This window comes from Pinus tabuliformis, chromosome 6 (assembly GCF_031772625.1).
Source record: "Pinus tabuliformis cultivar Carrire ecotype Pingquan chromosome 6, CPIR1, whole genome shotgun sequence".
In the NCBI taxonomy this organism is placed as follows: Eukaryota; Viridiplantae; Streptophyta; class Pinopsida; order Pinales; family Pinaceae; genus Pinus; species Pinus tabuliformis.
Genome location: NC_142292.1, coordinates 1,742,912,772 through 1,742,937,842, shown reverse-complemented (window position 1 = coordinate 1,742,937,842; position 25,071 = coordinate 1,742,912,772). Strand labels below are relative to the sequence as shown.

Below are 25,071 nucleotides of genomic sequence, written 5' to 3'. Positions count from 1 at the left end.
TTTGACTCTGTAACTTGCATGCATGGGTTGCAACAGTTCATCCAGTGCTTTAACGAATTAAAGAATCATTTTTTCCCATGGGTTGCAACAGTTCATCCAGTGCCTTAACGAATCAAAGAATTATTTTTTCCCAGAAGATATATTGTTTACCATACCAGCAAAGGATTTAAGGGTAGTGAAAATGTCATAAACTTAATGAAGTTCACAAATATTTATACAAATGCTTCCTGACTTGAAACATTGCGTGCTAGGACAGAAATCGGGCATCGCCTAGACTGTAGCACGCAAATTGAGCATAGAACGAGCTATGGCTACAGCCACGGCTGCAGTGAAGTTGGGATCTGCCGTTATAGATGACACCGAGTCCATGATCGATAAGTGCTCCGAGTGATTCTGAGTTAATACCTGACTGATATCATTAGGCACTGGAAGCGAGTGTTGGAAGCTGCCTGCCGCTAAATGTGGAGGCTGCATCTGTAATCCTGGATTGGACCGGTTATCTGTGAGGTCGAGAGTGATCGTGGGAAATGGGCCCGAATTGGATATGCTGGCAATGCGGGGTATGAACTGGTTTCCTGCCACAAAATTTTCTCTATTCATCTCCTCAGCAGCGAGTTGGTTGGAGGAGCCAGCGTGCATAGCAGCCATAGTCAGAGGACACAGAGAATGAGTGTGTTCACCTTCATAGGTAATTATGACAGTCGTCGGGTCTTGGGGATATCTCTGAACCTGCTCATAATCCAACATCATTTTAACATAGATGTATTAGCAGGCAGGAATGCATGTATTCACAGAGTATCGGGAGCAGATTTCTTTCTGGAAAAGGGACGAGATCAAACCTGTTTCTTAGCTGGGCAACTAGGCGCCGTCACACATCTGTAATAAGATCTCGGAAATGGATTGTTTCTTGTCGACTTTTGGCCGTACTTTCGCCACCGGCAACCATCCGTTATCTGATTACAATGGATCATATCAATTCCTTTATACATGACGAAAAAAGCAAGAACAATATGCAGGCCTGGAATTCCACGTTCTGTGGAACGTTTTTTATTGCCTAGATGTATTTGCCAGTGAGTAAAAATTCTGCATCCAGTGAGTAAAAATTCTGCATCGTGAAGAGTGATGTGTAAAAAAGTTTTGGAACTGTAAATTTGACGTACAAACATTTAATTTATGCCTAGTTAAACTAAAAATTAAAGGTTTATACTATATAGGCAGAGGAACTCGATATCCACTATCCGAAATCAAAAGGATTTATACAAGTCTTTTCAGATTTTGTTCCCTGTGTTTTTTTCTCTTTTTATCATGATAACTTGTTTTCACTTTTAAGAGATGAATGTAGGGAACTTATACCAATGCGGTTAGAACTTGAATGCTTACACAAAGAGAGCTTGTTTATTTCATTACCCATTACTATTATTTATATCTCTTTGCTTATTTCATTACCCACTACTATTATTTATACATCTATGAACCGGAGAATTAACAGTAATCTCCCAGGATGCTCTTTTAAATTTGGAATTTTTAATATTCTTTTGTTTTGCATTTACACAGTTTTGGACGAAAAAAGGGCCATGATGTTAATATGTTTTAACCTATTGTGATTCTGAAATATTAACAAATGTTTTTGGTGGCATTAGTGCCAGTTTTACTCAATGCGCGCAATATGGAAGCTGTCATTTAAGGGTCATGGAGCGTACTTTCCGTCCCACCGTTTAGTTATTATACAAAATTTGTATGTAATAAAAAAAATGATGTTTACTAAATCTAAAATGATAAGAATGTAAAGTAAGTAATTGTCATCAAATGTTTAGTTGATTGGTGAAGTAAATTTGAAATTTCACATATATGGAATGTTGAGAGATTTTTAGATAAAAATCACATAAAGAAACTGTTTTGCAACATTTTAAACTAAATTAATTTATGGTTACAAATTTATATATGAATATACTTTTAAAGATATCACTGCATACATTTTATTTCAATCTTATTTTGTCTTTTTTATCTCAAATAAATTATTATATATTTTTTCTTCTATATTATTAAGGGAAAAAAATAAAGGAAGTGACATTAAAGTTTCATTTTAATAACAAGTTTAGTTTGAAAAATTAAAATATGGAATTTTTATAGCAATTTTGAAGCTTCAAATGGTACTTTTAGGGATTAAAATTTTGCAATTATAACTCACAACCCTTACCTTTCATTGTTTTAGACACACGAAATTTTTCCAACCCTATAAAAAAAAACGAACACATCTCACTGTTTTACACATCAAGGCCTTTCCAATGGTGCCAAAAACTCATTAATCAAAGCTTGTATTCAAATGTTGAAGCCTCCTACTAGGTTACCTTGTTGACAAGCATGGTACCAAGTGAATGCCACATCAGTCCCCATTACTCAAACACCTGGGCTAGCATGGTATGGACTTCCAAGAAGATTTAAAAGGGCCAAAATCCTAACAAATTAAAGGTTGAGACATGGAAAATCTTAACCCTAAATTGCTATTAAAGTAAGTTAAATAACTAGTCACTTGAGGAGAAAGGATTCCATTATTTAGCGTTGTACTTGCTAGATAATTGAGCATAACATCTAAGAGTGGAATTTGAGAACATAATAGAGGAAGAAGATTCTATAGAAGTCATTCACTCCATAATGTCATAGAAAACTTGCATAGTGAGTGTCCATTTTTGTACTTGTATTTCATAACTAAAGAAAATAGAGTAGAGCATAAGCCTAACCTTGTAGTTGGGTTTTCCTTTATTTTAGATTTTCTAAGATATATTTTATGTTCATTTCTATAGATGGTGTGTTTATTTGCGTGTTCTTTCATTTTTGAATTTCAATTATTTTCACAAATTTAGCAATAAGCTCTAGTGATAATAATTTTGAGAATCAAGTAAATAAAACTATACAATAAAATATTTCGGCACAATACAAGATCATTTATGATGAAATTTTCTAGTGAAATATCTATGCCAATTTATAAATCATATTGGTATCGATGCAATATTATTTGAGTTTTTGTCGGAAGTAGTAAGATCTAGGAATTGGTGTAAGAAGGAAGTCACAAAACCCTATGAGGCCTTCACTTGGTGAACCTGTGACATAGCACATGCATTCATGGGATATTAAAGAATACCCCTAAATTAGTATATATGATTAATACCTCTCAAAATCGTTTTTGAGGTTCCCCTCCTACTACATCTTTACAATTAAAAAAAAATGTTTTTACTGAATACCCTACATCAACCCCCCCACCCCACACCTACAATATAATGACTTTAATTTTCGCAATTTTTAAATTTCTTTTGAAAACAAGCATGATAATATATTGGTCAATAAGGTGAATCTCCCATATAGAACCCAATCCATGGTGAATGCATCTATTCATAACAACCCTCAAGATCTAATGGAGGAGAGGTTTGTGAGTCTAGAAGAACAAGTCATTGATATCTCTCACAACATAGCTCTCCTCATGGCAACGATAGAGTTTTTCTTAGACCTTTAAGGGAGGTTGGTGGCTCTAACTAAGAAGTTGGATTGAATTGAGAGATAGTGAAGACACAAAAAAGGAATTGAAAAAAGAGCATGAGAAAGAGCAACCAAGTTCTAGTGTCATCACTCCTTCGCAAACTATATTTAAAATGGAAGAAAAGGTGGACAAAAAAGCCTATCAAGGTGATATTGTTTCCATGAATTTGGATAATTAATTGTAATAGTTAAAAGAGTATTTCAGCATCCCCAATAGAATGAATAGTTAAAAAAATCATTTTCCTAATAAAGCTAGAGGGCCATGCAATAAATTGGAGGGACAACCACATAGAAACACTCTTATCTAGAGGGTAGTACATTAGTAACTAAGTAAGAGGACATTGACACCATGATCAAGTCACAACTTTCCTCAATTGAATATGTAGGAAATTTGTGAATCCATTGACATTACTTTGGGTAAAGGAAAGAGAAAATTTTGCAATAGTATACCATCAAATTAAAGAAAATAGTGACCATGTGTGGTATCTCTCCCAATAACCCAAGCATACTCCTCAAGTATATTAGGGATCTATACAGTGATTTTTAAGAAAAATTGATACTCCTTAAACTTAGGGCACTTTATTAACCCTATGTGCAAGAATAATACTTGGAGAACATAGGCCACAAGAAAGGAAAATCAAGTGGCTCTAAATATAAAGACCACAAAGATGCTTGCAAGGAGGGAAAAAAGGGAAAGAATGAAATAATGTGTATATATTAGTGGAAGAATCTAAACAAGTACTACAACCATTACAATATCGATGATCACTTTGAATATAGGTTTTGGAAGCTATATCCAAAGAGAAATTCAAATAATTGTAAGAAGGATGTTAAGAAAAAGAGGCCTAAGCATGGAGTTAGCAAACTAGGTAGAGAGTAGCTTGGTCGTTGATAAGGATATTGTCTACACTTCAATGTAGAAGGAGGTGAATTTGAGTAGCCTTCATCTCAAGGAAGAGAAGCAGATAAAAAATATATTTCATATTAATACCTAAGAAAAAATACCAAGGTAAGCACTCCATTGATTTTGGTTCGCATGCCAAGCTCATAGCGAATGATTTAGTCATCAAGATTTGGTTGGAGTTTCATGATACTCCATGGTTGTATAAATTGGGAAGTGTGAATAAAAATATAGAGATAAAAGTAATTAAATAATGTAAGGTCAAGTTTGTTATAAGTGAATATTTTATTGATTAAGTGGAATTAAATGTAGTGCCCCTCAATGTGTCTGGTGTAGTGTTTTGAAGCTCCTACATGTATATAAGGGATGTGATGTTCATGTGGACAACAAATCAGTACTTCTTAATCAATGGCAGGAAGTCGTGTATCATCAATGAGCATAAGCGTAAATAAAATATCTCTATAATAAGTGCCAACTAAGCCCAAAAGTTAGTTAGTTCTAGTAATAAGTATGTATTTATTTTCTTAAAAGCAAATCAACCAAGGGAGGAATCTGTAACAGTACAGATATTCCTAGATAAATGTACAAAGCATCAAAAACATAAACTAGAAGAGATTTTTAAGGTGTATGGAGGAGTGTTCTACAAGCGTATAGGGATACCATATAAGATATAAGTGGAGCACAAGACACAATTGTTTTCTATCTCTGCATTATTAAATGTTGGGTTGTATAGATAATATGTTTTGCAAGCATGTGAAGTGAAGAAATAGTTGCAATAACTACTAAGAAAGAAGTTATTTGACCTAATACTTCTCCTTTTGGGCTATCCATCATCAAGGAAAATTTTAAGGAAGGAATTTTTTATTAATGTTTAGAAACCTTGGTGAATCTTACTAGTCCCTAATATTGAAAGTGTAAAACGTTCGGATATATATATTTTTTTAAATATTCAAATTTATAATGATTTCATATCATTCTCTATAAAATTTTAGCGATTTTTAAGGTAAAATAATTTTATACAATAAAATGTGGGCGAATAAATTTGAGAAAAAATGAAAATTTGGTGAATCAATTTTTTAGAAAAAGCATGGAAAATTAGCCCACCTGTGAATATTAGCCCCTAAAATTGTCCATGCCCATCATCATAGTACACAAGAGGGATGGGACTTGGAAAATGTGTTTCAACTACATATCCTTTAACATGATAATACTCAACAACCAACACCCTCTACTTAGGACTAATGATTCCTTCAACTAGTTGTAGCATCCCATGTAACTCATCAAGTTGGATTTCAAAATTAAATACTAACAAATACATGATAAAAAACAAGACACATGGAGACCTTCTTCAAGACAAGGTAAGTTGTATATGAATGGTTGGCCACATATTTTGGTTTATGTAATGCACCAACTATATTTATGTGATTGATGAATGATGTACTATGTCCCTATTTAGATTCAATTGGAATAGTTTATTTGCATGACATATTGGTGTATATCTCTACTTGAGTAGAAGACATATCACAACTAATGTAGGTGTATGAGACTCTAAAAAGGTATCATTTATTGGCTAACCTAAATAATGTGAGTTTGTTGAGTATTCATTAATATATTTAGGGTCCATGGTTAATGGAGCATGGGGAGCAACGAGGAATTCAAGATAGATCCCGTGAAGATGGAGAGCATTGTTAAGCGACTAGTTGCTACTAATGCCGCTAAAGTTAGGAACTTTGCTAAGGTATTATAATACCCACGGAAGTTAATATCATCATTTTTAAGTGGTTGTTGTGCCACTCGATGCCATAATAGCTAGTGGTAAGAGTTTCTAATGTGGGAAAACCAACAAAATTATTTTGATGAGCTAAAATAAGAGATCAATCAAGCACTATTTCTTGCATTTCCTAACATGTAGACTGACCTTTTAAGCTAAACATATTTTCAAGTTTATAAGTTATGGGAGTAGTCTTGATGGAAGGAGATAAGCTTGTATACTATCATTCTAAGATGTTTCATTATAGAGTCTTGAACTACCCTAAATATGATAAGGAACTCCATCTAATGGTTTAAGCTATTGGGAAATGGGAGCACTATCTAATAGGAAATGAAACTATTATCCACATTGATAATCAACCATTTCATTATTTGCAAGCCTAGAGTAAGCTTTAGAAAACTAGATGTTGCAAGAGGATGGGGTTTTCATCGTAGTTTCGTCTAGTCATAAAATATAATAAGGGTAGAACTAATAGATTTATAGGCATGATTTTAATGCCACAAACATCCAATATTAGAGCCTTGAAAATTGATATACACATAGGTCCCATGATGTATGTAAAGAGGCAAAAACATAATATAAGGACTTTAAAGAGGTGTTCAACAACTACAAAGCCAAATTAATGTAGAAGAAAGTGTTAATAAGGCTAATTATCATCTCGAGAGTGGGTTACTCTACAAGGTAAACAAACACTATGTTTCTAAAGATGGAAATTTACATCTTATGAGATCAACTCACACCTCCAAGGTTGTAAGAAATGTTAGTGTTGGGAAGATAATTATCAACGTACAAAGATGTGTATTGGTCGAGAATGTAGGAATGCCTAATGTGGTATATTAGTGGATGCATACTCTATTGTACCATCAAACCCAATAATTGAAAGTAAAGTTTACACTATTCCTTACATATACTCCAATGATTTTGTGGATCATTTACCCATAATTAGGAAGAGGAGTGATTATTTATTTGTGGTAATCAAAATGTTCAACAAGATGTGTATTCTTATACATTGGAAGAAGATCATCAAAGGACAAGAAGCAACACACGTGTTTTCTGAATAAGCCTAGGTGCATTCTTGGATACCAAGTAGAATAATTTGAGAAAGGAATATCAAAATTCTAACTGCCTTTTAGACTACACCTTGCGAAAACATGGGCATTGGGTTGAAGAGATCCACAACATTCCATACATAGATAGATAGGTAGATAGAAGTAGTGAATGTGATTTTGTTTCAACTTTTCAATGCCTGTAATAAAAAGCATCTGAAGATTTAGGATGAAATTTGATCTACATTCAATGTTATTATAATGGAGTGGTTCATATTTCTACTAGTATGACGACTTTTGAAATTTTTGGTATTTTCCACCATTTTCTGATGTTATCTATAGACAACAAGGAGGAGGAAATGTTGTTGTCATAGGAGAAGTATTTAAAGTGGAGAAATTTGTTGAAAAAAATACAATAAATCCATTTGAAATTATAGGATATATAAAATAAATCAAAATAAACACATAAGGCTTAACATGATCAACACATAATTGAGAAAAAGTTCTTGGTGGAAAACATAGTTAAGTTACAGCTAAATAAAGAAAGGATACAAGGACCCAGTAAGAAGACAAAGGCTCTCAAGTATGGTCATTTTAAGATATTAGAGAAAGTGAGTGATAACACCTATAGGTTTATTATATTCCAATACATGTGCATTTCCTTAGTAGTGAATGTTGAAAATTTGAAACTCTATGAGCCCTCCATGTTGTATCATGAAACTAGGGAGTAGATCATAACTACCATAGAAGACTTATCAAAAGAAGCAAAAGAAGAGTTGGAAGAAGTTACAATTTTCTAGAAGAAGTCCAAAACTACTAGATTGGGAAACATGACCTTTGGAAAATTGAGTTCAAAGGATAACTTCTAGGTAAGTCGTGGTAGTAATTTAGGGAGTAGGTAGAGAAAAAATTTCACTCCTCATTTAGTAAACGTTTTTGGGGCAGAAATCCTCCCTAAATGAGGAGGTATGATCCATAATTATCCATTATATAGTTTTTCATCTATATTGGAATTTTTTGGGTGGAAAATTAAATCAATTGGTCTACAAAGCCCATTTTAGTGACAAATCTTAGTTTGGAAATATGGGGCTTGAAGTCTTCTAGAGCCATTTTGAGGCATCAAACAATTTTTTTTGTGATTAAAAATTGCACATGAAACCTTTTACCCATGATGGATACAATGAAGAATACATAGAAGATAAATGATTTCAAGAGATGTTTCCATAAATACAAGGTTGAATTCGTTTAGAATAAAATGATAGTAAGGTGGATTATCATCTATAGAATGGATTTCTTGACAAGCACAAGTATTGTGCTCTTAAAGGTAAAATATTGTAGCTTACTAAAGAGTCTCAGACTTCCAAGGTTGTAAGACATTTTAGTTTTGGTAATATGGTCACCAATTTAAAAGGATATTTGTATTGACCCAAAATGCAAGAAAATATACACTAGAGGATACACACTTTGTTGCACCTGCAAACTGAGTAATAAAAAACATAATTTATACTATTCCTTACTTATATCACAAAATTTCCATGTATTTTTCAGGTGGTCTACTAACAATCAATAAGGAAATAAATATCTTCTCATGGTAGTTGATAAGTTCAATAAGAGGTAGATCTTATACCCTATAAAAATATCATCAAAGGATAAGAAGTAGTGGATAAGTTATTTCAATAGGAAATGGTGCACTTTAAGATACTGAAGAGTTATTTCTCAGTTCCTTATTAAGTACACTTTAGGAAAATATGGACTCCAAATTGAAATATCTATAGAATTTCATTCATTTATAGAAGGGAAAATATAAGTAGACAATAGGAATTTGGTTGAACTTTTGAAGTGATAGGATCAAAAGCTTCCTAAGGCCCTAGAAAATAACCTTATATACATTCAACATTCTTATCATAGAGTAGATCATAACTCTATTGGTAATTCCTCTTGGTAGGCCTGGAATTCCCAACATAGTTAGTTGTCATTACAATCCCTACATCTTTAAATGACTCTCAAAGGTAGGCCACAAAGGATGCCAACATAACTTTTGGAATAAATTTGATGACAATCACCAATGATCCAAATACAAATACATTTCTTTATGCTTCGTACAAGAAGGATAGATATATTTACGAGAAAATATATTTTGATTATTTATCTAGGGGGCAACCTTTGATATTCATTTATTAACTATTGAATAAGGTACCTTTGAGGTTAGGAACACATTGAGAGATACCTATTTGGGTGGTGAGGGATTTGACAATTGTTTAGTTAGGAATGAAAAATAACATATAAGAAACATCTTAGTAGTATTGCAAAGGCCCTTATGATGCATATAATAGTTAATGAAAAGTGTGATGTTTACAACTTAGATGTATTTCTAGTTAAAAATATACCCACTAAGAAATATATTGACATAATATGGGAGAAAATAGATATTGGGATCTCAAATTTATCCTTATCCAAAATTCGATGTGGAATTTTACATGAGATTGTGCATTAAAACCTATATATTTATTGTGACCCTCATGCCAATGTAGTGGTTACTATTTTTGTTGGATTAATGTTTCGAAGCTTCTACATGTATATGAGGGATGTGATCTTCATGCAGAGAGAAAACTAGCTAATCAATGCTCATAACGTTAAATCAAATATATCTCTAATAAGTTCCAACCAAGCTAAAAGGTTGACTAGCTATATTAATAAGATTTTATTGTTTTTCTTGAGAGAGAATCAACCAAGGGAGGAATCAATGAGAGTAAAAATATCCCTAAAGAGGTACCAGAGAGAGAAAACATCAACTAGAGGAATTGTTGTAGGCACATAGAGGAGTGTTTTAAGATCCTAAATGGATACCACATAAGAGGTATGTGGAGCGAAAGATATAATTTTTGTTTTACTCTTCATTATTTAATATTCGACTATAGACAATGTATTCTAGAAGCATGTGAAGTGAAGAAACAGTTGTAGTAACTACTGGAGTATGGATTAATTTGACCATGTGAAAGAATTTTCATGGATTTTGGATCATTTACCAATAATTAGGAGGGGACATGACTATTTTCTTGATTGACAGGTTGAACAAGATGTGCACTCTTATACATTGTAGGAATATCATCAAAGAACAAGAAGCAATGAACATGATCTTTGAATAGGTCTAGGTACACTTTGGGAAACCAAGAAGCATCATCTATCATAGGTATATTAGATTTCTTAGTGCCTTTTGAAATACACTTTGGGAAACGATGGACACCAAGTTGAAGATATCTACAATATTCCATACACAAATAGATTGGTTAACAGAAGTAGTCGATATGATATTTGTTCAACTTTTGAGGGGCTATAATAGGGAGGAGCATTTGAATACCTGAGATGACATGATCTACATTAAACACTCTTTTAATAGAGTGGATCATTCTTCTATTAGTAACTCCCCTTTTCAAACCTTCTTTGGGTATTTTCCACCTTCATCTTTGGATGTTACCTAAATATGAAAAGGGGGAGGGAGGGATGATGTAATAGGAGAAGAATTGAAAGCATAGGTTTTTTTGGAAAAAAATAGGTAAATCGATTTTCAAGTCTAACAGATGTTGAAGAAATCATAGGAAAGGTACAAGGCCCAACATGATCAACACAAAATTGAGAAAACAGTCAAGGTGGGAAACATAGTTTAATTGCAACTAAACAAAGAAATGTTTTAGGATCCTAGTAAGATGACCAAGTCTCTACAATATGAAAATTTTGAGGTATTGAAAAAATTTATTGATAATCCCTATACACTTATTCTACCCCCATACATGTGAATTTACTTAGTAGTGAATGTGGACAATTTGAAAATTTATGAGCCCTCCATATTGAATGAAGAAATTGAGGAGCAGGTCCTACCTACCATAGAAGACTTAGCTGATCTAGATTTAAGCATGAACACCACAAATTACATATATAACCATAGACATAGAGATGCAATAGAAATAAAACTTCATTTCATTAATATCAAAGAACTTAAATATACTTACATACAGAATGGAAATAAACTAGCTCGGGCGATGGTAGCTTATCTCTGAGAAAAGATGTGGTAGCTACATGCCTTTGAATTGTGTTACAATGAGGCTCGAAGGCTTATTTATTATTGAGAAACAATGGAAAACCCTAAACATTCAAAACCCTAACCCTAGGAGATGAAGCACCAAAACTATGGGCCCTCTTTGGGTAAATTAGTACATCAACTTCTCGGGATCATAACTTTGACATATGATCTCCATTTCACGTGCACAATACCTTGTTAGAAAGATCTATCCAGGGACTACAAATTTCAACTTGACAGCACTTGTCTACAACTTATATTAGCCCGAGTTTTCCCAAAGAAACATTCTTTAGGGCCTCAAAACAACTCCAGAAGTTCAGGACCTAAAACAAGTGCCAAAACTAATAAACTTTGCTACCATTAAGGAAACTTAAAAACTAAAAGAAACAATGGTGGGGGTCCAAATGGAATTGGTGGGTGGCCACCAATATCCACCAAGATCATTCCTCCCCGCTTAGAAAGCAATGGTCCCCATTGCATTGAGTTCCTACATGAGATGAGGAAACTTCTACTAAACTTGGCCCCTGGTGAGCCACTTGCCTTGGTGAAGGAGTTTGTCCACCTTGACAACTCCATATAGTTGGATCTCTTTTTGTCGGTTTTTCTTGATCTATGTGTCCATGATCAGATCAGAGGTGGCTTGTTCCATGCAGTTTGGGTTTAACTATGTTGGTGTGAGTTGTTCTGTAATGTCGGATGTGTTCACCAATGGTGGAAAGTAGGGCTAAAGGTAGTCCACATTGAACATTGGGTGCAGAGCAAGGAATGGTGGAATACTGAGCTCAAAGGAATTATCACCTACTGCCTTGGTGATGGTCTAGGCCCATATCGGAGTAGGTGAATCTTGTAGAGGGGCCCAACGAGGCACTCCTTTTGCAAATGTAGCCAAACTTTGTCGCCAACCAGGAACTTGTGTGGCACCCTTAATCATGTTGCTACTTGTACTTAGCATTGGCTCTATACAATATGTCATGGACTTGTTGGTGGATGTGTTGAATGGTATCAATGAAGTTGTTTTCCTTTTTGGCTTCAACTGGCCATGAGCCAAATTTTACTAAGTAGCTGCAAGTGGTATGGCCACATTAATGGGACATAGTGGCTAGAATTCCAAGCCCACCTAAAAATGGTTGTGGCTAGTCAAGCTGTGGAGAGCCTGATTATAGTTGTGATGGACATAGGGGAGATTCTCATCCCATGTACGTGGATGCTTTGAGTTGTACATGCGCATAATGTGTATGATCATCCTATTAACGACCTGTGTCTAGCCATCAGTTTGGGGATGGAAAGATGTGGACTTAGTGAGCTTGGTGTCCAGCATCGACCATAGACTAGACCAAAATGTACTGAGGAACATGTTTCCCAATTTGAGATGATAGACTATGGGATGCCAATTTGTAGCCACACTCATTTAAAGAAGAGTTTAGCAATGGCTTCTACTGTGATATTCTTCTTGTAGGGCACCACAATGGCCATCTTCAAGAATCTATCGACGACCACAAAAGCACATTCATTTCCATGATTAGTATAAGGAAGGTTTGACATGTAATCCATGGAGATGGATTCCCAAGGTCAACTAGGGGTAAGCAACAGAGTATACAGGCCTTGCTTCTTGATGGTCGGTTTGGCAATTGCATAGGCAGTGCAAGAACTAATGTAATTCCTGACATCTTGTCGAAGATTTGGCCAATAGAAATACTTCTGCAGTACTAGCACTATTTTCTCGACACAAAAATGCCCAGCAATGCAACTAGAGTGCGCTTCCCAAATCATCTTGGCACGCTTGCTTGAAGGAACACAATGGTGTCCCAGGTGGCATAATTGTGCATCTTGGAGGTGAAAATCTGGAACCTACCGACCCTCCAAGAGCGTCTAGTATGTGTGGTCGAATTCTAGGTTTGTTTTGTAGAGAAGTGGCCAATCAGAAGACTCACACCCATAAGAGTTGAGCACAATGTTTAACGCTATGATCGGTGGTCGGCTAAGGTAGTCTACAAAATTATTGGTGATGCCCTTCTTGTACTCGATATTCAAATGGAATTGTGTAGGTATGTGGACCACTTATAATGGCGATCATTATGCAACTTCCCTTGCATCTGTATGAATTGCATGGGTCGGTAGTCTATGTGGATGGTCGTTTCCTTCCCCAAAATGTAATGCTTCCATTATCGGTAGGCCTACACAATGGAATACATCTCTTTGTCATAAGTGGGATACTTTCGTATTGTGTCTAAAATTCTCATTGTGATATGCCACTGGATGTCCCTATTGAGCAAGGACTACCCCAATAGCATAGTTAGAGGCATCTGTCTCAATCTCAAATGGTTGTTGCAAGTATGGTAATGTGAGAACTGGTGTACAGCAGAGGTGATGCTTCAACTCTATGAATGCCTTTTGTTGAGATTCAGACCAAAAAAAAATTGAATTCTCTCTTCCCTTAGTGACTTGACTAAGGGCCAAGTGATATGAGAGAACCCCAACACGAAACTGCTGTAGAATTAGCAAGACCCAGAAAGTTGAGGAGCTCTGTCAAAGTGTTTGGGGCTGGCCAATCCCGAATGACATGGATCTTGGTTAGATCCACATGCACCCCCTGTTCATCAATAATGTATCCCAGATATTGAACCTGGGTCATGCGAAAAGTGAATTTCTCCAAATTGGCACACAACTTGTGTTGCTGCAGTGCTTGGAGAACCTGTCAAATGTGGTGGAGGTGCTCTTCCTAACTATGGCTGAATATCAAGATGTCATCCAAGCATACCACTACAAATGAGTTGTTGAATGGCCGCAAGATATCATCCATTAGCCTCATGAAGGTTGCACGAGCATTCGTCAACCCGAAAGGCATAACCAGTCATTCAAAAAGAGACTCCTTGGCTTTGAAGGCAGTCTTACACACATCAGAGGGTTTGATTGGTACTTGATCATATCTAGACTTCAAGTCAATATTGCTGAAATATTTCCCCCCTTGAGTTGGTCTAGAAGAACATCAATCTATGGGATTGGGTACCTATTCTAGACAATGATCTTGTTCAGCGCTCGATAGTCAATACAGAGTCTACAAGTCCCATTCTTCTTCTGTACCAACATGATCCAGCTCCCACATGGTAATGAACATGGCCAGATCTGACCTTTCTGCAGCAACTCCTGAATCTACCTCTTGATTTCGTCGTTCCCCATAACAGAGCACTAATAGATTGGTCCATTGGGAAACGACACACCTGGGGTCAGATCAACGGAGTGTTTGGCCTGAAAGTGCAGAGGTACCCCTACGGGGGAGGTGAAGATGTCCTCATACTGCTCCATGACCTTGTCCATATGTTGTTGTCATGCAGAGGGGCCCTGTCTCGAGGTCGTGGCCACCATCTTCTTCTTTCCCTGAGGGCATATCATTAGGAAAACAAATTTACCAATTTTGGAAATGAGCTTACTGCATTGTTTTGCAATAAATAAAGAGATGGCAGTAGGCGGTGCTACGTCTGGTATCCTCTACAACTTATTTCCCAAGGTAACAATAACATTGTGAGGCCTTGATGCTGTATGGAAGGTGGCACCACTAGCTGACGTGAACATCCCGTCCTTAGTGAAGCCACCCGATGGTGTATGATTGTGGGTGTGATGTGGTTGATAAGCCCATCCACTTCATGAACTCTGCTGAAATGAGGTTCTTTTGGCTCATGTTCTTTATAATGAACTGTAGCAAGGAACCCTTTACACACATCTCGGAGTGGAAGAGGCACTCCTCCTCCTCTAGATCTTCGGGTTCCTCCTTTTGGATCTTCATGGCGGCAACGGTGGCAATGGGGTCCGCATCGATAATATGCTTTCCTTTGTCATTCCCCTTGTCATGCTATGACTCAGAGCCGAAACATGCATCTAATTCAGAAGCCTTTAGCTCGGCCACCAGTGACTACTTGGCCCGAAACTCACTTGTGTTGTGAGAGGAGCTCTTATGAAACTCACACCACTTTCTCGTGTCCTTCTTTGGCTTCGAAGTGTTGTTCTTTTCTTGCAGCTTTGGCGGGTTGTCTTGGGTCACCTTGCCTTGGCTTTTTCATTTGTTCTGCGGTCGGGGGATACCTTTCCCTTGCTTCGGATTTGTGGATCCAAAGTATCACTTCTTCTGTTTAAACTTCTGCTCAATATTAACAGCGTATCGGTATGTCATGCCGAGTGAGAAGATGTCCAGGAACTCCATATCGTCTTGGATGTCCCTGTGTAGGCAATGTCATATTTCAGTACTAAATGTCACTCAACATCCTTGATACCCAACTTCGTGTGAAGGGTATGAAAAATATTGGTAAACTTCGGCATATCTTAGTCCCTTCCCTGTCGTAGTGTGTTCCACTTTATGTATTTATCCTCATAGCTCCTGATGTACTTCTCCTTGATGGCATCCCTAGATGAATACCAAGTGAGTGCAGTTGAAAATAGTGAGGGTTCCCTCTCATCCTTCTGCTCACAGTAGGCTTCCTACTAATCTTTGATGTCGGGGGTGACTTTGAGAAGTGGAAAATTAATCTTTTCCTTGCTCGAAAAATCATGAATAGAAAAATATCCTTCTAGAAGATTTAACCATTCATCTATGGCATCTGCATCTATCTCACCCTCAAATATGTGAATGTCAAAGTTAACTTGTACCTTAAAGAGTGTGGTGCTTCGAGAGTAGCTGCTCGAAGTAGATGCATCGCCCTTGGGTAGCTACTGAAGAATTTTGGAAAAGTTGTCCATCATCGCATTCCTATGTCACTTGAGGGCTTCTTCGAGCAAGAATTTCAAAGGATCTCCTGCCCCCTCATCTTTCTTTTCTTCCCCCATGGGAAGCTATCGGGATTCGCTGGGGTGGTCTTGCAAAGGTTGGACTAGTTCAAACCCTAACTCCTTATATGCCGACCTCGTTGGGGACATCCAAAGAAAAATAAAGAAAGAGCAGACCGCTCTCATACCACTAATCTGAATTTAAGCAGGAACACAAAAAATTATAGATATAACAATACACACAGAGATGCAATGGAAGTAAAACTTCATTTCATTAATATCAAAGAAGTGAAATATGCTTACATATAGAATGGAAATAAACTAGCTCAGGCGATGGTAGCTTATCTCTGAGAAGAGATGAGGTGGATACATGCCTCTAAACTATGTTACAATGAGGCTTGAAGGCCTATTTATTATTAAGAAATAATGGAAAACCCTAAACATCCAAAACCCTAACCCTAGGAGATGAAGCGCGAAAACTGTGGGCCCCGTTTGGGTAAACTGGTACATCAACTTCCTCGGGTCATAACTTTGGCATATAATCTCTGTTTGATGCACACAATACCTCGCTAGAAATATCTGTCAAAGGACTACAACTCCCAACTAGCCAACATCAATCTATTACACCTATTGACCCCATTTTTCCCAAAAAGCTTTGTTTAGGGCCTCAAAACAACTCTGGAAGTTTAAGACCTGAAAATTTGCCAAAAATAATAAATTGTGCTATAATTAAGGAAACTAAAAACTGAAGGAAACAATGGTGGGTGTCCAAGTTGAATAGGCAGGTGGCCACCAATATCCACCTAGACCATTAGCACCAAATGATAAGGTAGAGTTAGAAAAAGATTTTGTTTTTTATAAGATATCCAAAACTACAAGACAAGGGAAACATGACATTGACAGATTGGGTTGAAAATATATCTTCTAAGGTGAGATGGTACTCTCTAGAGAAGGTAGAGAAAACATTTACTCATCTCAATCATTAAGAGCTTTTGGGGATGAAAACTCTCCCTAAATGTGGTACCGTCTAAAATGAGCCATTATAGATTTTTTCATCTATCTTGGAACTTTTTGGGTAAAAAATTTAGAGGACTTGTTTTGTAGGTCTCATTTTAGTAACAAGTCCTAGTATTTAGGGTTCAAAACCTTCTAGAGACATTTTGAGGCATCAAAAAGCAATTTTTGTGGTAAAATTTTACGCGTGAAACATTTTACCCATGATGCATACAAAAAGGCATACATAGAGGATAATAATTTTAAAGAGGCGTTCCCATAGCTACATGGCAAATTTTTTGTAGAAAAAAGTTCAATAAAGCTAATTATCATCTCTAGAATGAGTTTCTCTACAACATAAACATGTTTTATGTTCCTAAAGGTGAAATATTACAACTTACTAAGTGAGGCATCTTATTAATGAGGCTCACCTCCATGGTTGTAATAAATTTTGGTATTGGGAAGATACTTTCCAACTTATAATGGTATTTGTATTGGCACATAATGCAAGAAAATATAGTCTGATCTACTAGAGGATGCATACTTTATTGTACCAACAAACTCAATAATAGAAACTAATGTGTATACCATCCCTTACCTATGTCAAAACATTTCGATCGATTTCGTGGGTGGGTTACTATCAAGAAGGGATATGACTATTTGTCTGTGGTAATTTATAGTTTCAACAAGATGTTCATCTTATACTTTGCAAAAATACCATCAAATGGTAAGAAGTAGTGGACATGTTCTTTGGATAGGTCAAGGTGTATTCTGGGGCACCAAGGAGCATCATCTTAGATATGGATACCATATTTTCGAGTTCCTTTTAAACTACACATTAGGAAAACATGGACACCAAATTCAAGATGTCTACAGCGTTCTAGCTCTATATAGATGGAAACATTAAGTAGTCTATAGGACTTTGGTTCAAATTTTGATAGGTTACAATAAGAAGCATTTGAAGCCTTGGGATGAAAGCCTAATTTGCATTCAAAACTCCTATAATATATCAATTCATACTTCTACTAGTAAGTCCTTTTTCAAAAATTGCTTTGGGTATTCACCACCTTTTCCTTTGTATGTTGTATATGGATAACAAGGAGGATTTAAGGAAGATGGCATAGGAGAAGAATTGAAAGAAAAGGAAAAATTGTTGAAATAATTAGGCAAATCCATTTGCAAATACAATTGACATTAAAAAATTCATAGGAAAGGTATCAGGCTAAACATGATCAACAGAAAACTAAGAAACTATTCAAGGTGGGAGATGGATTTGGGTTGTAGTTGAACAAAGATTGGCTACATGATATTAGTAAGAAGATTTAATCTTCGTAATATGTCCCTTTTAGGGTGTTTGAAAAAAAAGGTGATAACACCAATAAATTCAATCTACCCCTATACATGCATATTTACTCAATAGTGAATGTGGAAAATTTGAGACTCTATGAACATCTATCCTTCCATGTTGGATTAAGAAACTCAAGAGTAGGTCCTAGCTAAAATAGAGTAATGAGAACCAAAATATTAGCTAGAGTTAGAAGAAGCATCAATTTTATGGGTGGGTTGCTAACAATCAGGAAGGGACATGGCTATTTATTTGTGGTAGTTTATAGTTTCAACAAGATGTCCATCTTATACTTTGCAAAAATACCATCAAAGGATAAGAAGTAGTGGACTTGTTCTTTGGATAGGTCAAGGTGTATTTTGGGGTACCAAGGAGCATCATCTTAGATATGGATACCATATTTTTTAGTTCCTTTTAGACTACACTTTAGGAAATCATGGACACCAAATTGAAGATATCAACAACATTCTAGCTCTAAGTAGATGGGAAAATTAAGTATTCCATAGGACTTTGGTTAAAATTTTGACGGGTTGCAATAGGAAGCATTTGAAGACCTAGGACGAAAGCCTAATTTGCATTCAACACTTCTATAATAGAGCAATTCATACTTCTACTAGTAAGTCCTTTTTCAAAACTTGCTTTAGGTATTCACCACCTTTTCGTTTGTATGTTGTCTATGGATAATAAGGAGGACTTAAGAAAGATGGCATAGGAGAAGCATTGAAAGAAAAAGAATTGTTGAAATAATTAGGCAAATCCATTTGGAAATACAATAGACATTAAAAAAATCATAGGAAAGGTATAAGTCTATACATGATCAACACAAAACTAAGAAACTATTCAAGGTGGGAGATGGGGTTGGGTTGTAGTTGAACAAAGATTGGCTATATGATCTTAGTAAGAAGATTGAGGCTTTGCAATATGTCCCTTTTGAGGTGTTTGAAAAAAAAAGGTGATAACACCAATAAATTTAATCTACCCCCATACATGCATATTTACTCAATAGTGAATGTGGAAAATTGGATTAAGAAAATCAAGAGTAGGTCCTAGCTAAAATAGAGTAATGAGAACCAAAATCTTAGCTAGAGTTAGTAGAAGATACAATTCTGCAAAAGAAATCTAGAACTACCAAACATGGGTTGCATGATCTTTAGTGCATTGTGTTGAAAATATAACTTTTAGGCAAGGAAATACAATAATCTAGGGAGAAGGTAGACAGATAAGTTCCTTAGCTCATTTTGTAAAGTGTTTTGGGACCAAAAGCCTCCCTAAGTGTGGAGGTATTACTAAGGATGTACCATTATAAAGTTCACCATTTATGTTGGTACTTTATGGGTGAAAAAAATAGAGAAATTGGCTTGCAAGTCCTAATTTAGTGGTGTGTCATAGTTTGAAGATTTCAATTCTAGAACCTTCTAGAGCCATTTCGAGGTATCAAATGACAATTTCTGGGGTCAATACTTTGTGGATATAGCTCACATCCCCTCAATGTTGTTCTACACAATGATATATTTCCAACAATGCAAAAATTACATTAATGGGAACTTGTATGTGGAAGTTAATTCTCCCTGAAGTTAACCTACCTTCTTGAGCACCATGGTACCAAGTGGGTTCCATGTTAGCACACATTACTCAGATGTAGGGCTAGTAGCGTGTGGAGTTCAATAAAATTTATAAGGTCCAAAACCCTATGTAATTGAGGCTTGTAGCATTCAATATCTCTAACCCTAAATGACTGTGGCGATATCTTAAATGCTACCACTATCATGGTATCTTAAATTATAGGCCACTAAGAGGGTAAATAATTTCATTTTTTAGCATTGTATGGTTATTCAATAGTTGAATCGAGGAATATGAAGATCCTATAATAGCTATTTAGACCTAGTGTAATAGACGACTAAAAAATGGAGAGCCAAGCATAAGCTTCACTTTCTAAATGAATTTTCTCTCAATTTAATTTTCCAAGATACATATTATGTTTATTTGTATAAATAATAGGTTTGTTTGTTTATTTATTTGTTGTGGTTTTTTTTTTTTTTTTTTCATAAATTTATGAAATAAGGTTAATAATAATATTTGTTGGAGATAATTATTCCTAGTTACACTTAATTTGCATGTAGTTTCAACATGCATTTTAAGCCAATTTACATACAATTTAAATTTAGGAAGTGTTAATCATAGTAGGGTTCTAATGTAGGAAGTATTAGTCATGCATGTGTGAGCTAATAATCTTAGTAGTTTTGAGTCTATTTAATAATGTAGCTTGCAATTGAATGAATGCAATTTACTGAGAAGCAACAACTCATATCAAATTGTGTTATTGTGTGGTTTTATTCTCTATCTACATATCCAATTGGTATTAGAGCTTTGTCTTGTATCATATTGGTATCAATGTGAAAGTAGAGATATAAAAGTACAAGGCTAGATTGGTAGCATGAGGATTTGCATAGCATCCCAAAGTTAATTATGGTCAGATCTTTGCACCAGATGCAAGGTTAGATATAGTTAGAGCTAGTTTAGCCATAACAACTCAAAATATGTGGAAAGTTTATCAGATGGAGGTAAATTCAACAATCTTAAATGGAAATTTCAAAGAAGAAATATGTAAAGGTCATGAAAATAAAGTCTACAAGTTGAAAAAATCAACATTCTTAAATGGAATTTTCAAAGAAAAAATATGTAAAAGGTCATGAAAATAAAGTCTACAGGTTGAAAAAAATCTCTCTATGGACTTAAGCAAGCCCCTAGATCTTGGTATAGTAGGATTGATTCATTATCAACAGTGGATTTAGTAGAAGTAGCAGTGAACCTAACCTATATTGTACAAGATCCAAAGTCTAAAGATATGCAAAAAGTGAATAACCTTGTACAAATAGATGTGTAAGGATAACTCCCGATCGGGATGAGGAAACGTGGAGGTGATAATGGCAAGGGCATTTATTATAAGGACAGGACAGTAGGAAGTGACCGCAGGTATCAGGCCATCCTCCCAACAAGCGAAATGAATACTCTGTCAGACAAAACTTCAAGTGGCAGGGATGGGAAAGGAGGAGTACAGATGATTGAGAAAAATGGCGGTGGTTATGACTGGGAGAGAAGGACGGTGAAGAAGCATAACAAGAAGGTGATGGGAGGCAAAGAAAATGCTAATGTGAATGGAGTGAAGGAGGAACGGCTTGAGGAGCAAGAGGAAAACATTACCAGGGTAATCTGCAAGCTTTGGTACGTGCAAACTGCTTTTCTCACCTTACTTGTTCTCCTTTTTATCAGTAGAATGAATAACAGTCAGTTGTGGGAGGAGATGGGAGGTGGAAAGAGTCTGGGAAAACTAGGAAGGCCCCATGTTTCGCAGTATGAAGACCATCTGGAGAGATCCCAGGGAGGAGGAAGAAACTGCAGTCAAGGGCAGAGGTTGAGAAATAATGAGGAAAACCAGAATGGGACATCCATGGCTGGAAGCAAAGGAAAGATAGACGCCGGAGATTTGCCGATGGACCCCTTAAAATGGTACCTGACCCGCATGACAGAGGGAGTGCTTCACCCCCTAAACTCGGGAAAGGATTATCATGAACAGAGCATAAAAATGGAAGGGGAGTGTAGTAGGAGGAAAGAAATACCAAAGAGTCAAGTGGTTCCTGATGAAGAGAATGAAATTGCTGTAAATCTAACACCTGTGATTGATGTGTGTGAACAGGAGGAGGTAGAAGCCAGGATGGCTCGACAGGGTCGAAGGCATGGTCGAGGAGGAAGGGGTCACCCGAGACAAAGTAATCAGGGTGACAGGCCTGTGGAGGAACCCGAGAATCAACGTAGAGAGAGGCGGTCTGCCCAGACTGTTAGCCAAGAGGCAGCCCGTGCTTACCAAGAGGAAACAGATGAAGACATTCGCCGTATAATTCAAAATCTAGAGGAAAGAGTCCTTGAAGAACAGTCGGGCTCGGAAACGGAAGAATGGGCTGCTATAGTTAGTGACCCAGGCAATACAAGGGGGAGACAGATGCTATATCGAAGATCCCTACATAATTATTGGGTTTTGAAGAGTCTTTTGGCAAAGGCCTTGGAACAAGTTGCTAAAGAAATGGCTGAAATTGCCAATGGAATCCCAAATGTTCAAAAGGAAATGAAAAATTTCCAAACCATTATGATCAACCAGAACAATAAGCTGGCAGAGATATCTCAGACCCTATCCAGGATAGTAAGTTTGGTCCCAAGCTAGGAAGATCATGCGATTTTCCCCATGGAAACAAACAAAGATACTAGAACCAGAATTGCCTGATGCGGAGGACGATACACTGGAGGTTTTTTGTTTCTTTACAAACATTGTTTTATGTTCCATAGAAACTTATTAAGTAATTTCAGATGTTATGTTTATATAGCCAGTATGGACAGAATTATCAAATTTTGATTTTGGAATGCCTACAGTAAACTGAGGTGGCCAACAGACCTGGTTTCCCTTAGGGGCAATGTGAATAGAAAAGAAGAGAACTACCTTACATACAAAAAAAAAATAGATGTGTAAGGATAAAATTGAAATCAAAACTGAAATCACCTTTGCAGTAACAACAACAAGTGAGAAGAACCTATAAGTGAAGGTTGAAATTGATTATGAAGTTGGGTTGACTTTTCTTGAAAAGTGGCTTGCAACTCCTACGTATAATAAAGATGAAAGTGGTTATGGAAAAACCACCATAAATAAATTAGAAGATGAAAGAGGAAAGATAAAGGGATCCAACAAAGTTGTTGAAATTATTGCAATAGTAGAAGAGAAATAATAGTTGACCTACAAGTAGATGCAAAAAAGAAACCAAACAAAGAAGGGAAGGACATATTGAAGGAGACTACCAAAGTAACACTGAAGCTAAATAACTAGAAAACATATGCATAATATAAAGTTTGGGACAAAAAAAAGGTTTGTACAACATAGAGAAAAGAACTAAACATTTTTTTTACCAAATGTCAAGTTTTGTAAGCCTAGTTAATGGTTAGACCAGGAAAGATTAGTGGTTGTAATTAATAAGGCTTGTTGGGGATAATTGCTTTCACTTACACTTTCAGTTAATTTAAATACAATCTAAATGTAAAAGATATCAATCATAGTAAGTTATAATTTCAGAAATGTCAATATGCATGTGTGAACTAGAATTAGTATATCTACTATTAGGAGTGTTGAATCTATTTATTTATGTAACTTAAAACCATTAAATGAATACATTTTACTTAGGATTATGTAATTTCCGTCTCTATCTATGTATCAATAAGAAAAAAACAAAAACCAGAAAAAACAAAAGCAAAAAACAAAAACAAAAAACATATAAAAGATAATAAAAATGATTAAGAATTGTTGGGACAAAACTTTGTACTTAAACTTCCCCACTATTGAATTCAATTGTAGTTATTAAATTGTTTCGCTCCTCTTATTTTATGAGATGCCCAACCCAGAATTATTTATTAGTAACTAAACAACTCTGGCTTCTAACAATAAATCAGACCGCCTATGCACATCGAGACAAGTATATGGGTGCATTCCACAACCCACCTCCGAATGATTTATTTGTTTGTGATTGTGAAGTGGGTGCACTGAATCTAGATCCTAGTCCAGACACGTCTAATCCCAGGTTTGATAATCAGTGACTTGCCAATCTCAATCAATACATATCAGACCCGGCTTTACATGGGTTGGGGCTAGTTCCACAAAAGTATACATCAAATAAAAAGTAAGAATTAGATTATTACCATGGATGTCTCGGATCTTGTCCGCACGGATACGATTCTTTTTGACGTGGTAGCCGTTTCCTCGCCGGAGCCGCTGCTGAGCGCCTGATGCTTCTTCTTTGGTGACTCGTCCACAGACGAATGGACCATCCCATTCTGAAACTGATCCGATTGCAGCTGATTTATCTTCCGCTTTTTTGAAGGCAGCTGCTGATCATCCATAAATCTGTTGTTCTTTCCATTTTTTTCCCGACCTCGTTCATGAGAATCGGAAGGCTGGTGGGAAACTGTACCGCTGGAGTCGATATTAACAGATCTTGGAGACAATATTCCGAAATTAAAAGTTTCTTCAATATGACGCTTTTGACCGGATATCTACGAGATCAAAAGGAAAAACCAATTAAAATTTTTGAGATTCACAAAACCTAATTGAATTTTAATAACCAATTATAAGTTTATCCATACCATCTAATATGATCCATTATCAGACTAGATAAACATTCCAAAACCATCAATACCTGGTTTCCGTTAACCCTCGTCAGGTGTCGTTTTTCCTCATACTTGATTTGCTTCTGCAAGTTGTCATAGTTACTAATCATGCGCTCCAACATAACGTTGAGATTGCGATTCTCCTCTGCCATGCGATTGATCTCGGTCACAAGTGTAGCCATCTGCAGAAATTACAAGCCATTCTCTAAGATTCAGGACTGCTATTTAAGTCACAAGTAAATAAACAACACTGGCCATGAATTTTTTTCTGAGAGCACCTTTTCTTTGTGGGCTTCCATCTTGTATGTGTTGTTGAAGCTTCAGTGTCTGCTACCTCCGTATTGGGGACTCTGGGAAACTCGTTGCAAGAAAAGGGATAAGCCTAGTGGCGTCTGTGTACTTACGCAAGATATTTATAATGTTCTATCTATCGTTGACAAAAACAAATGACTT

General features: G+C 36.1%; 1 protein-coding gene across 1 annotated transcript; it reads right to left on the bottom strand.

Annotated features, from left to right (window-relative positions):
• LOC149265875 (putative WRKY transcription factor 40) lies at positions 1 to 25,071 on the bottom strand. The gene is made up of 5 exons (XM_089394069.1): positions 24,897 to 25,071; positions 24,648 to 24,800; positions 24,151 to 24,504; positions 840 to 953; positions 1 to 729 (listed from the first exon to the last, which is right to left on the bottom strand). The coding sequence occupies exons 1-5, from the start codon at positions 24,915 to 24,917 to the stop codon at positions 271 to 273; spliced, it is 1,101 nt and encodes a 366-aa protein (XP_089250195.1). The 5' UTR covers positions 24,918 to 25,071; the 3' UTR covers positions 1 to 270.

Coding starts and splice junctions, on each gene's coding strand:
- LOC149265875 (XM_089394069.1), bottom strand. CDS start 24,917: ATGGAAGCCCACAAAGAAAAG. Junction 24,801..24,896: donor TGGAAGCCCACAAAGAAAAG/GTGCTCTCAGAA, acceptor TAATTTCTGCAG/ATGGCTACACTTGTGACCGA. Junction 730..839: donor GTTGCCCAGCTAAGAAACAG/GTTTGATCTCGT, acceptor GATTATGAGCAG/GTTCAGAGATATCCCCAAGA.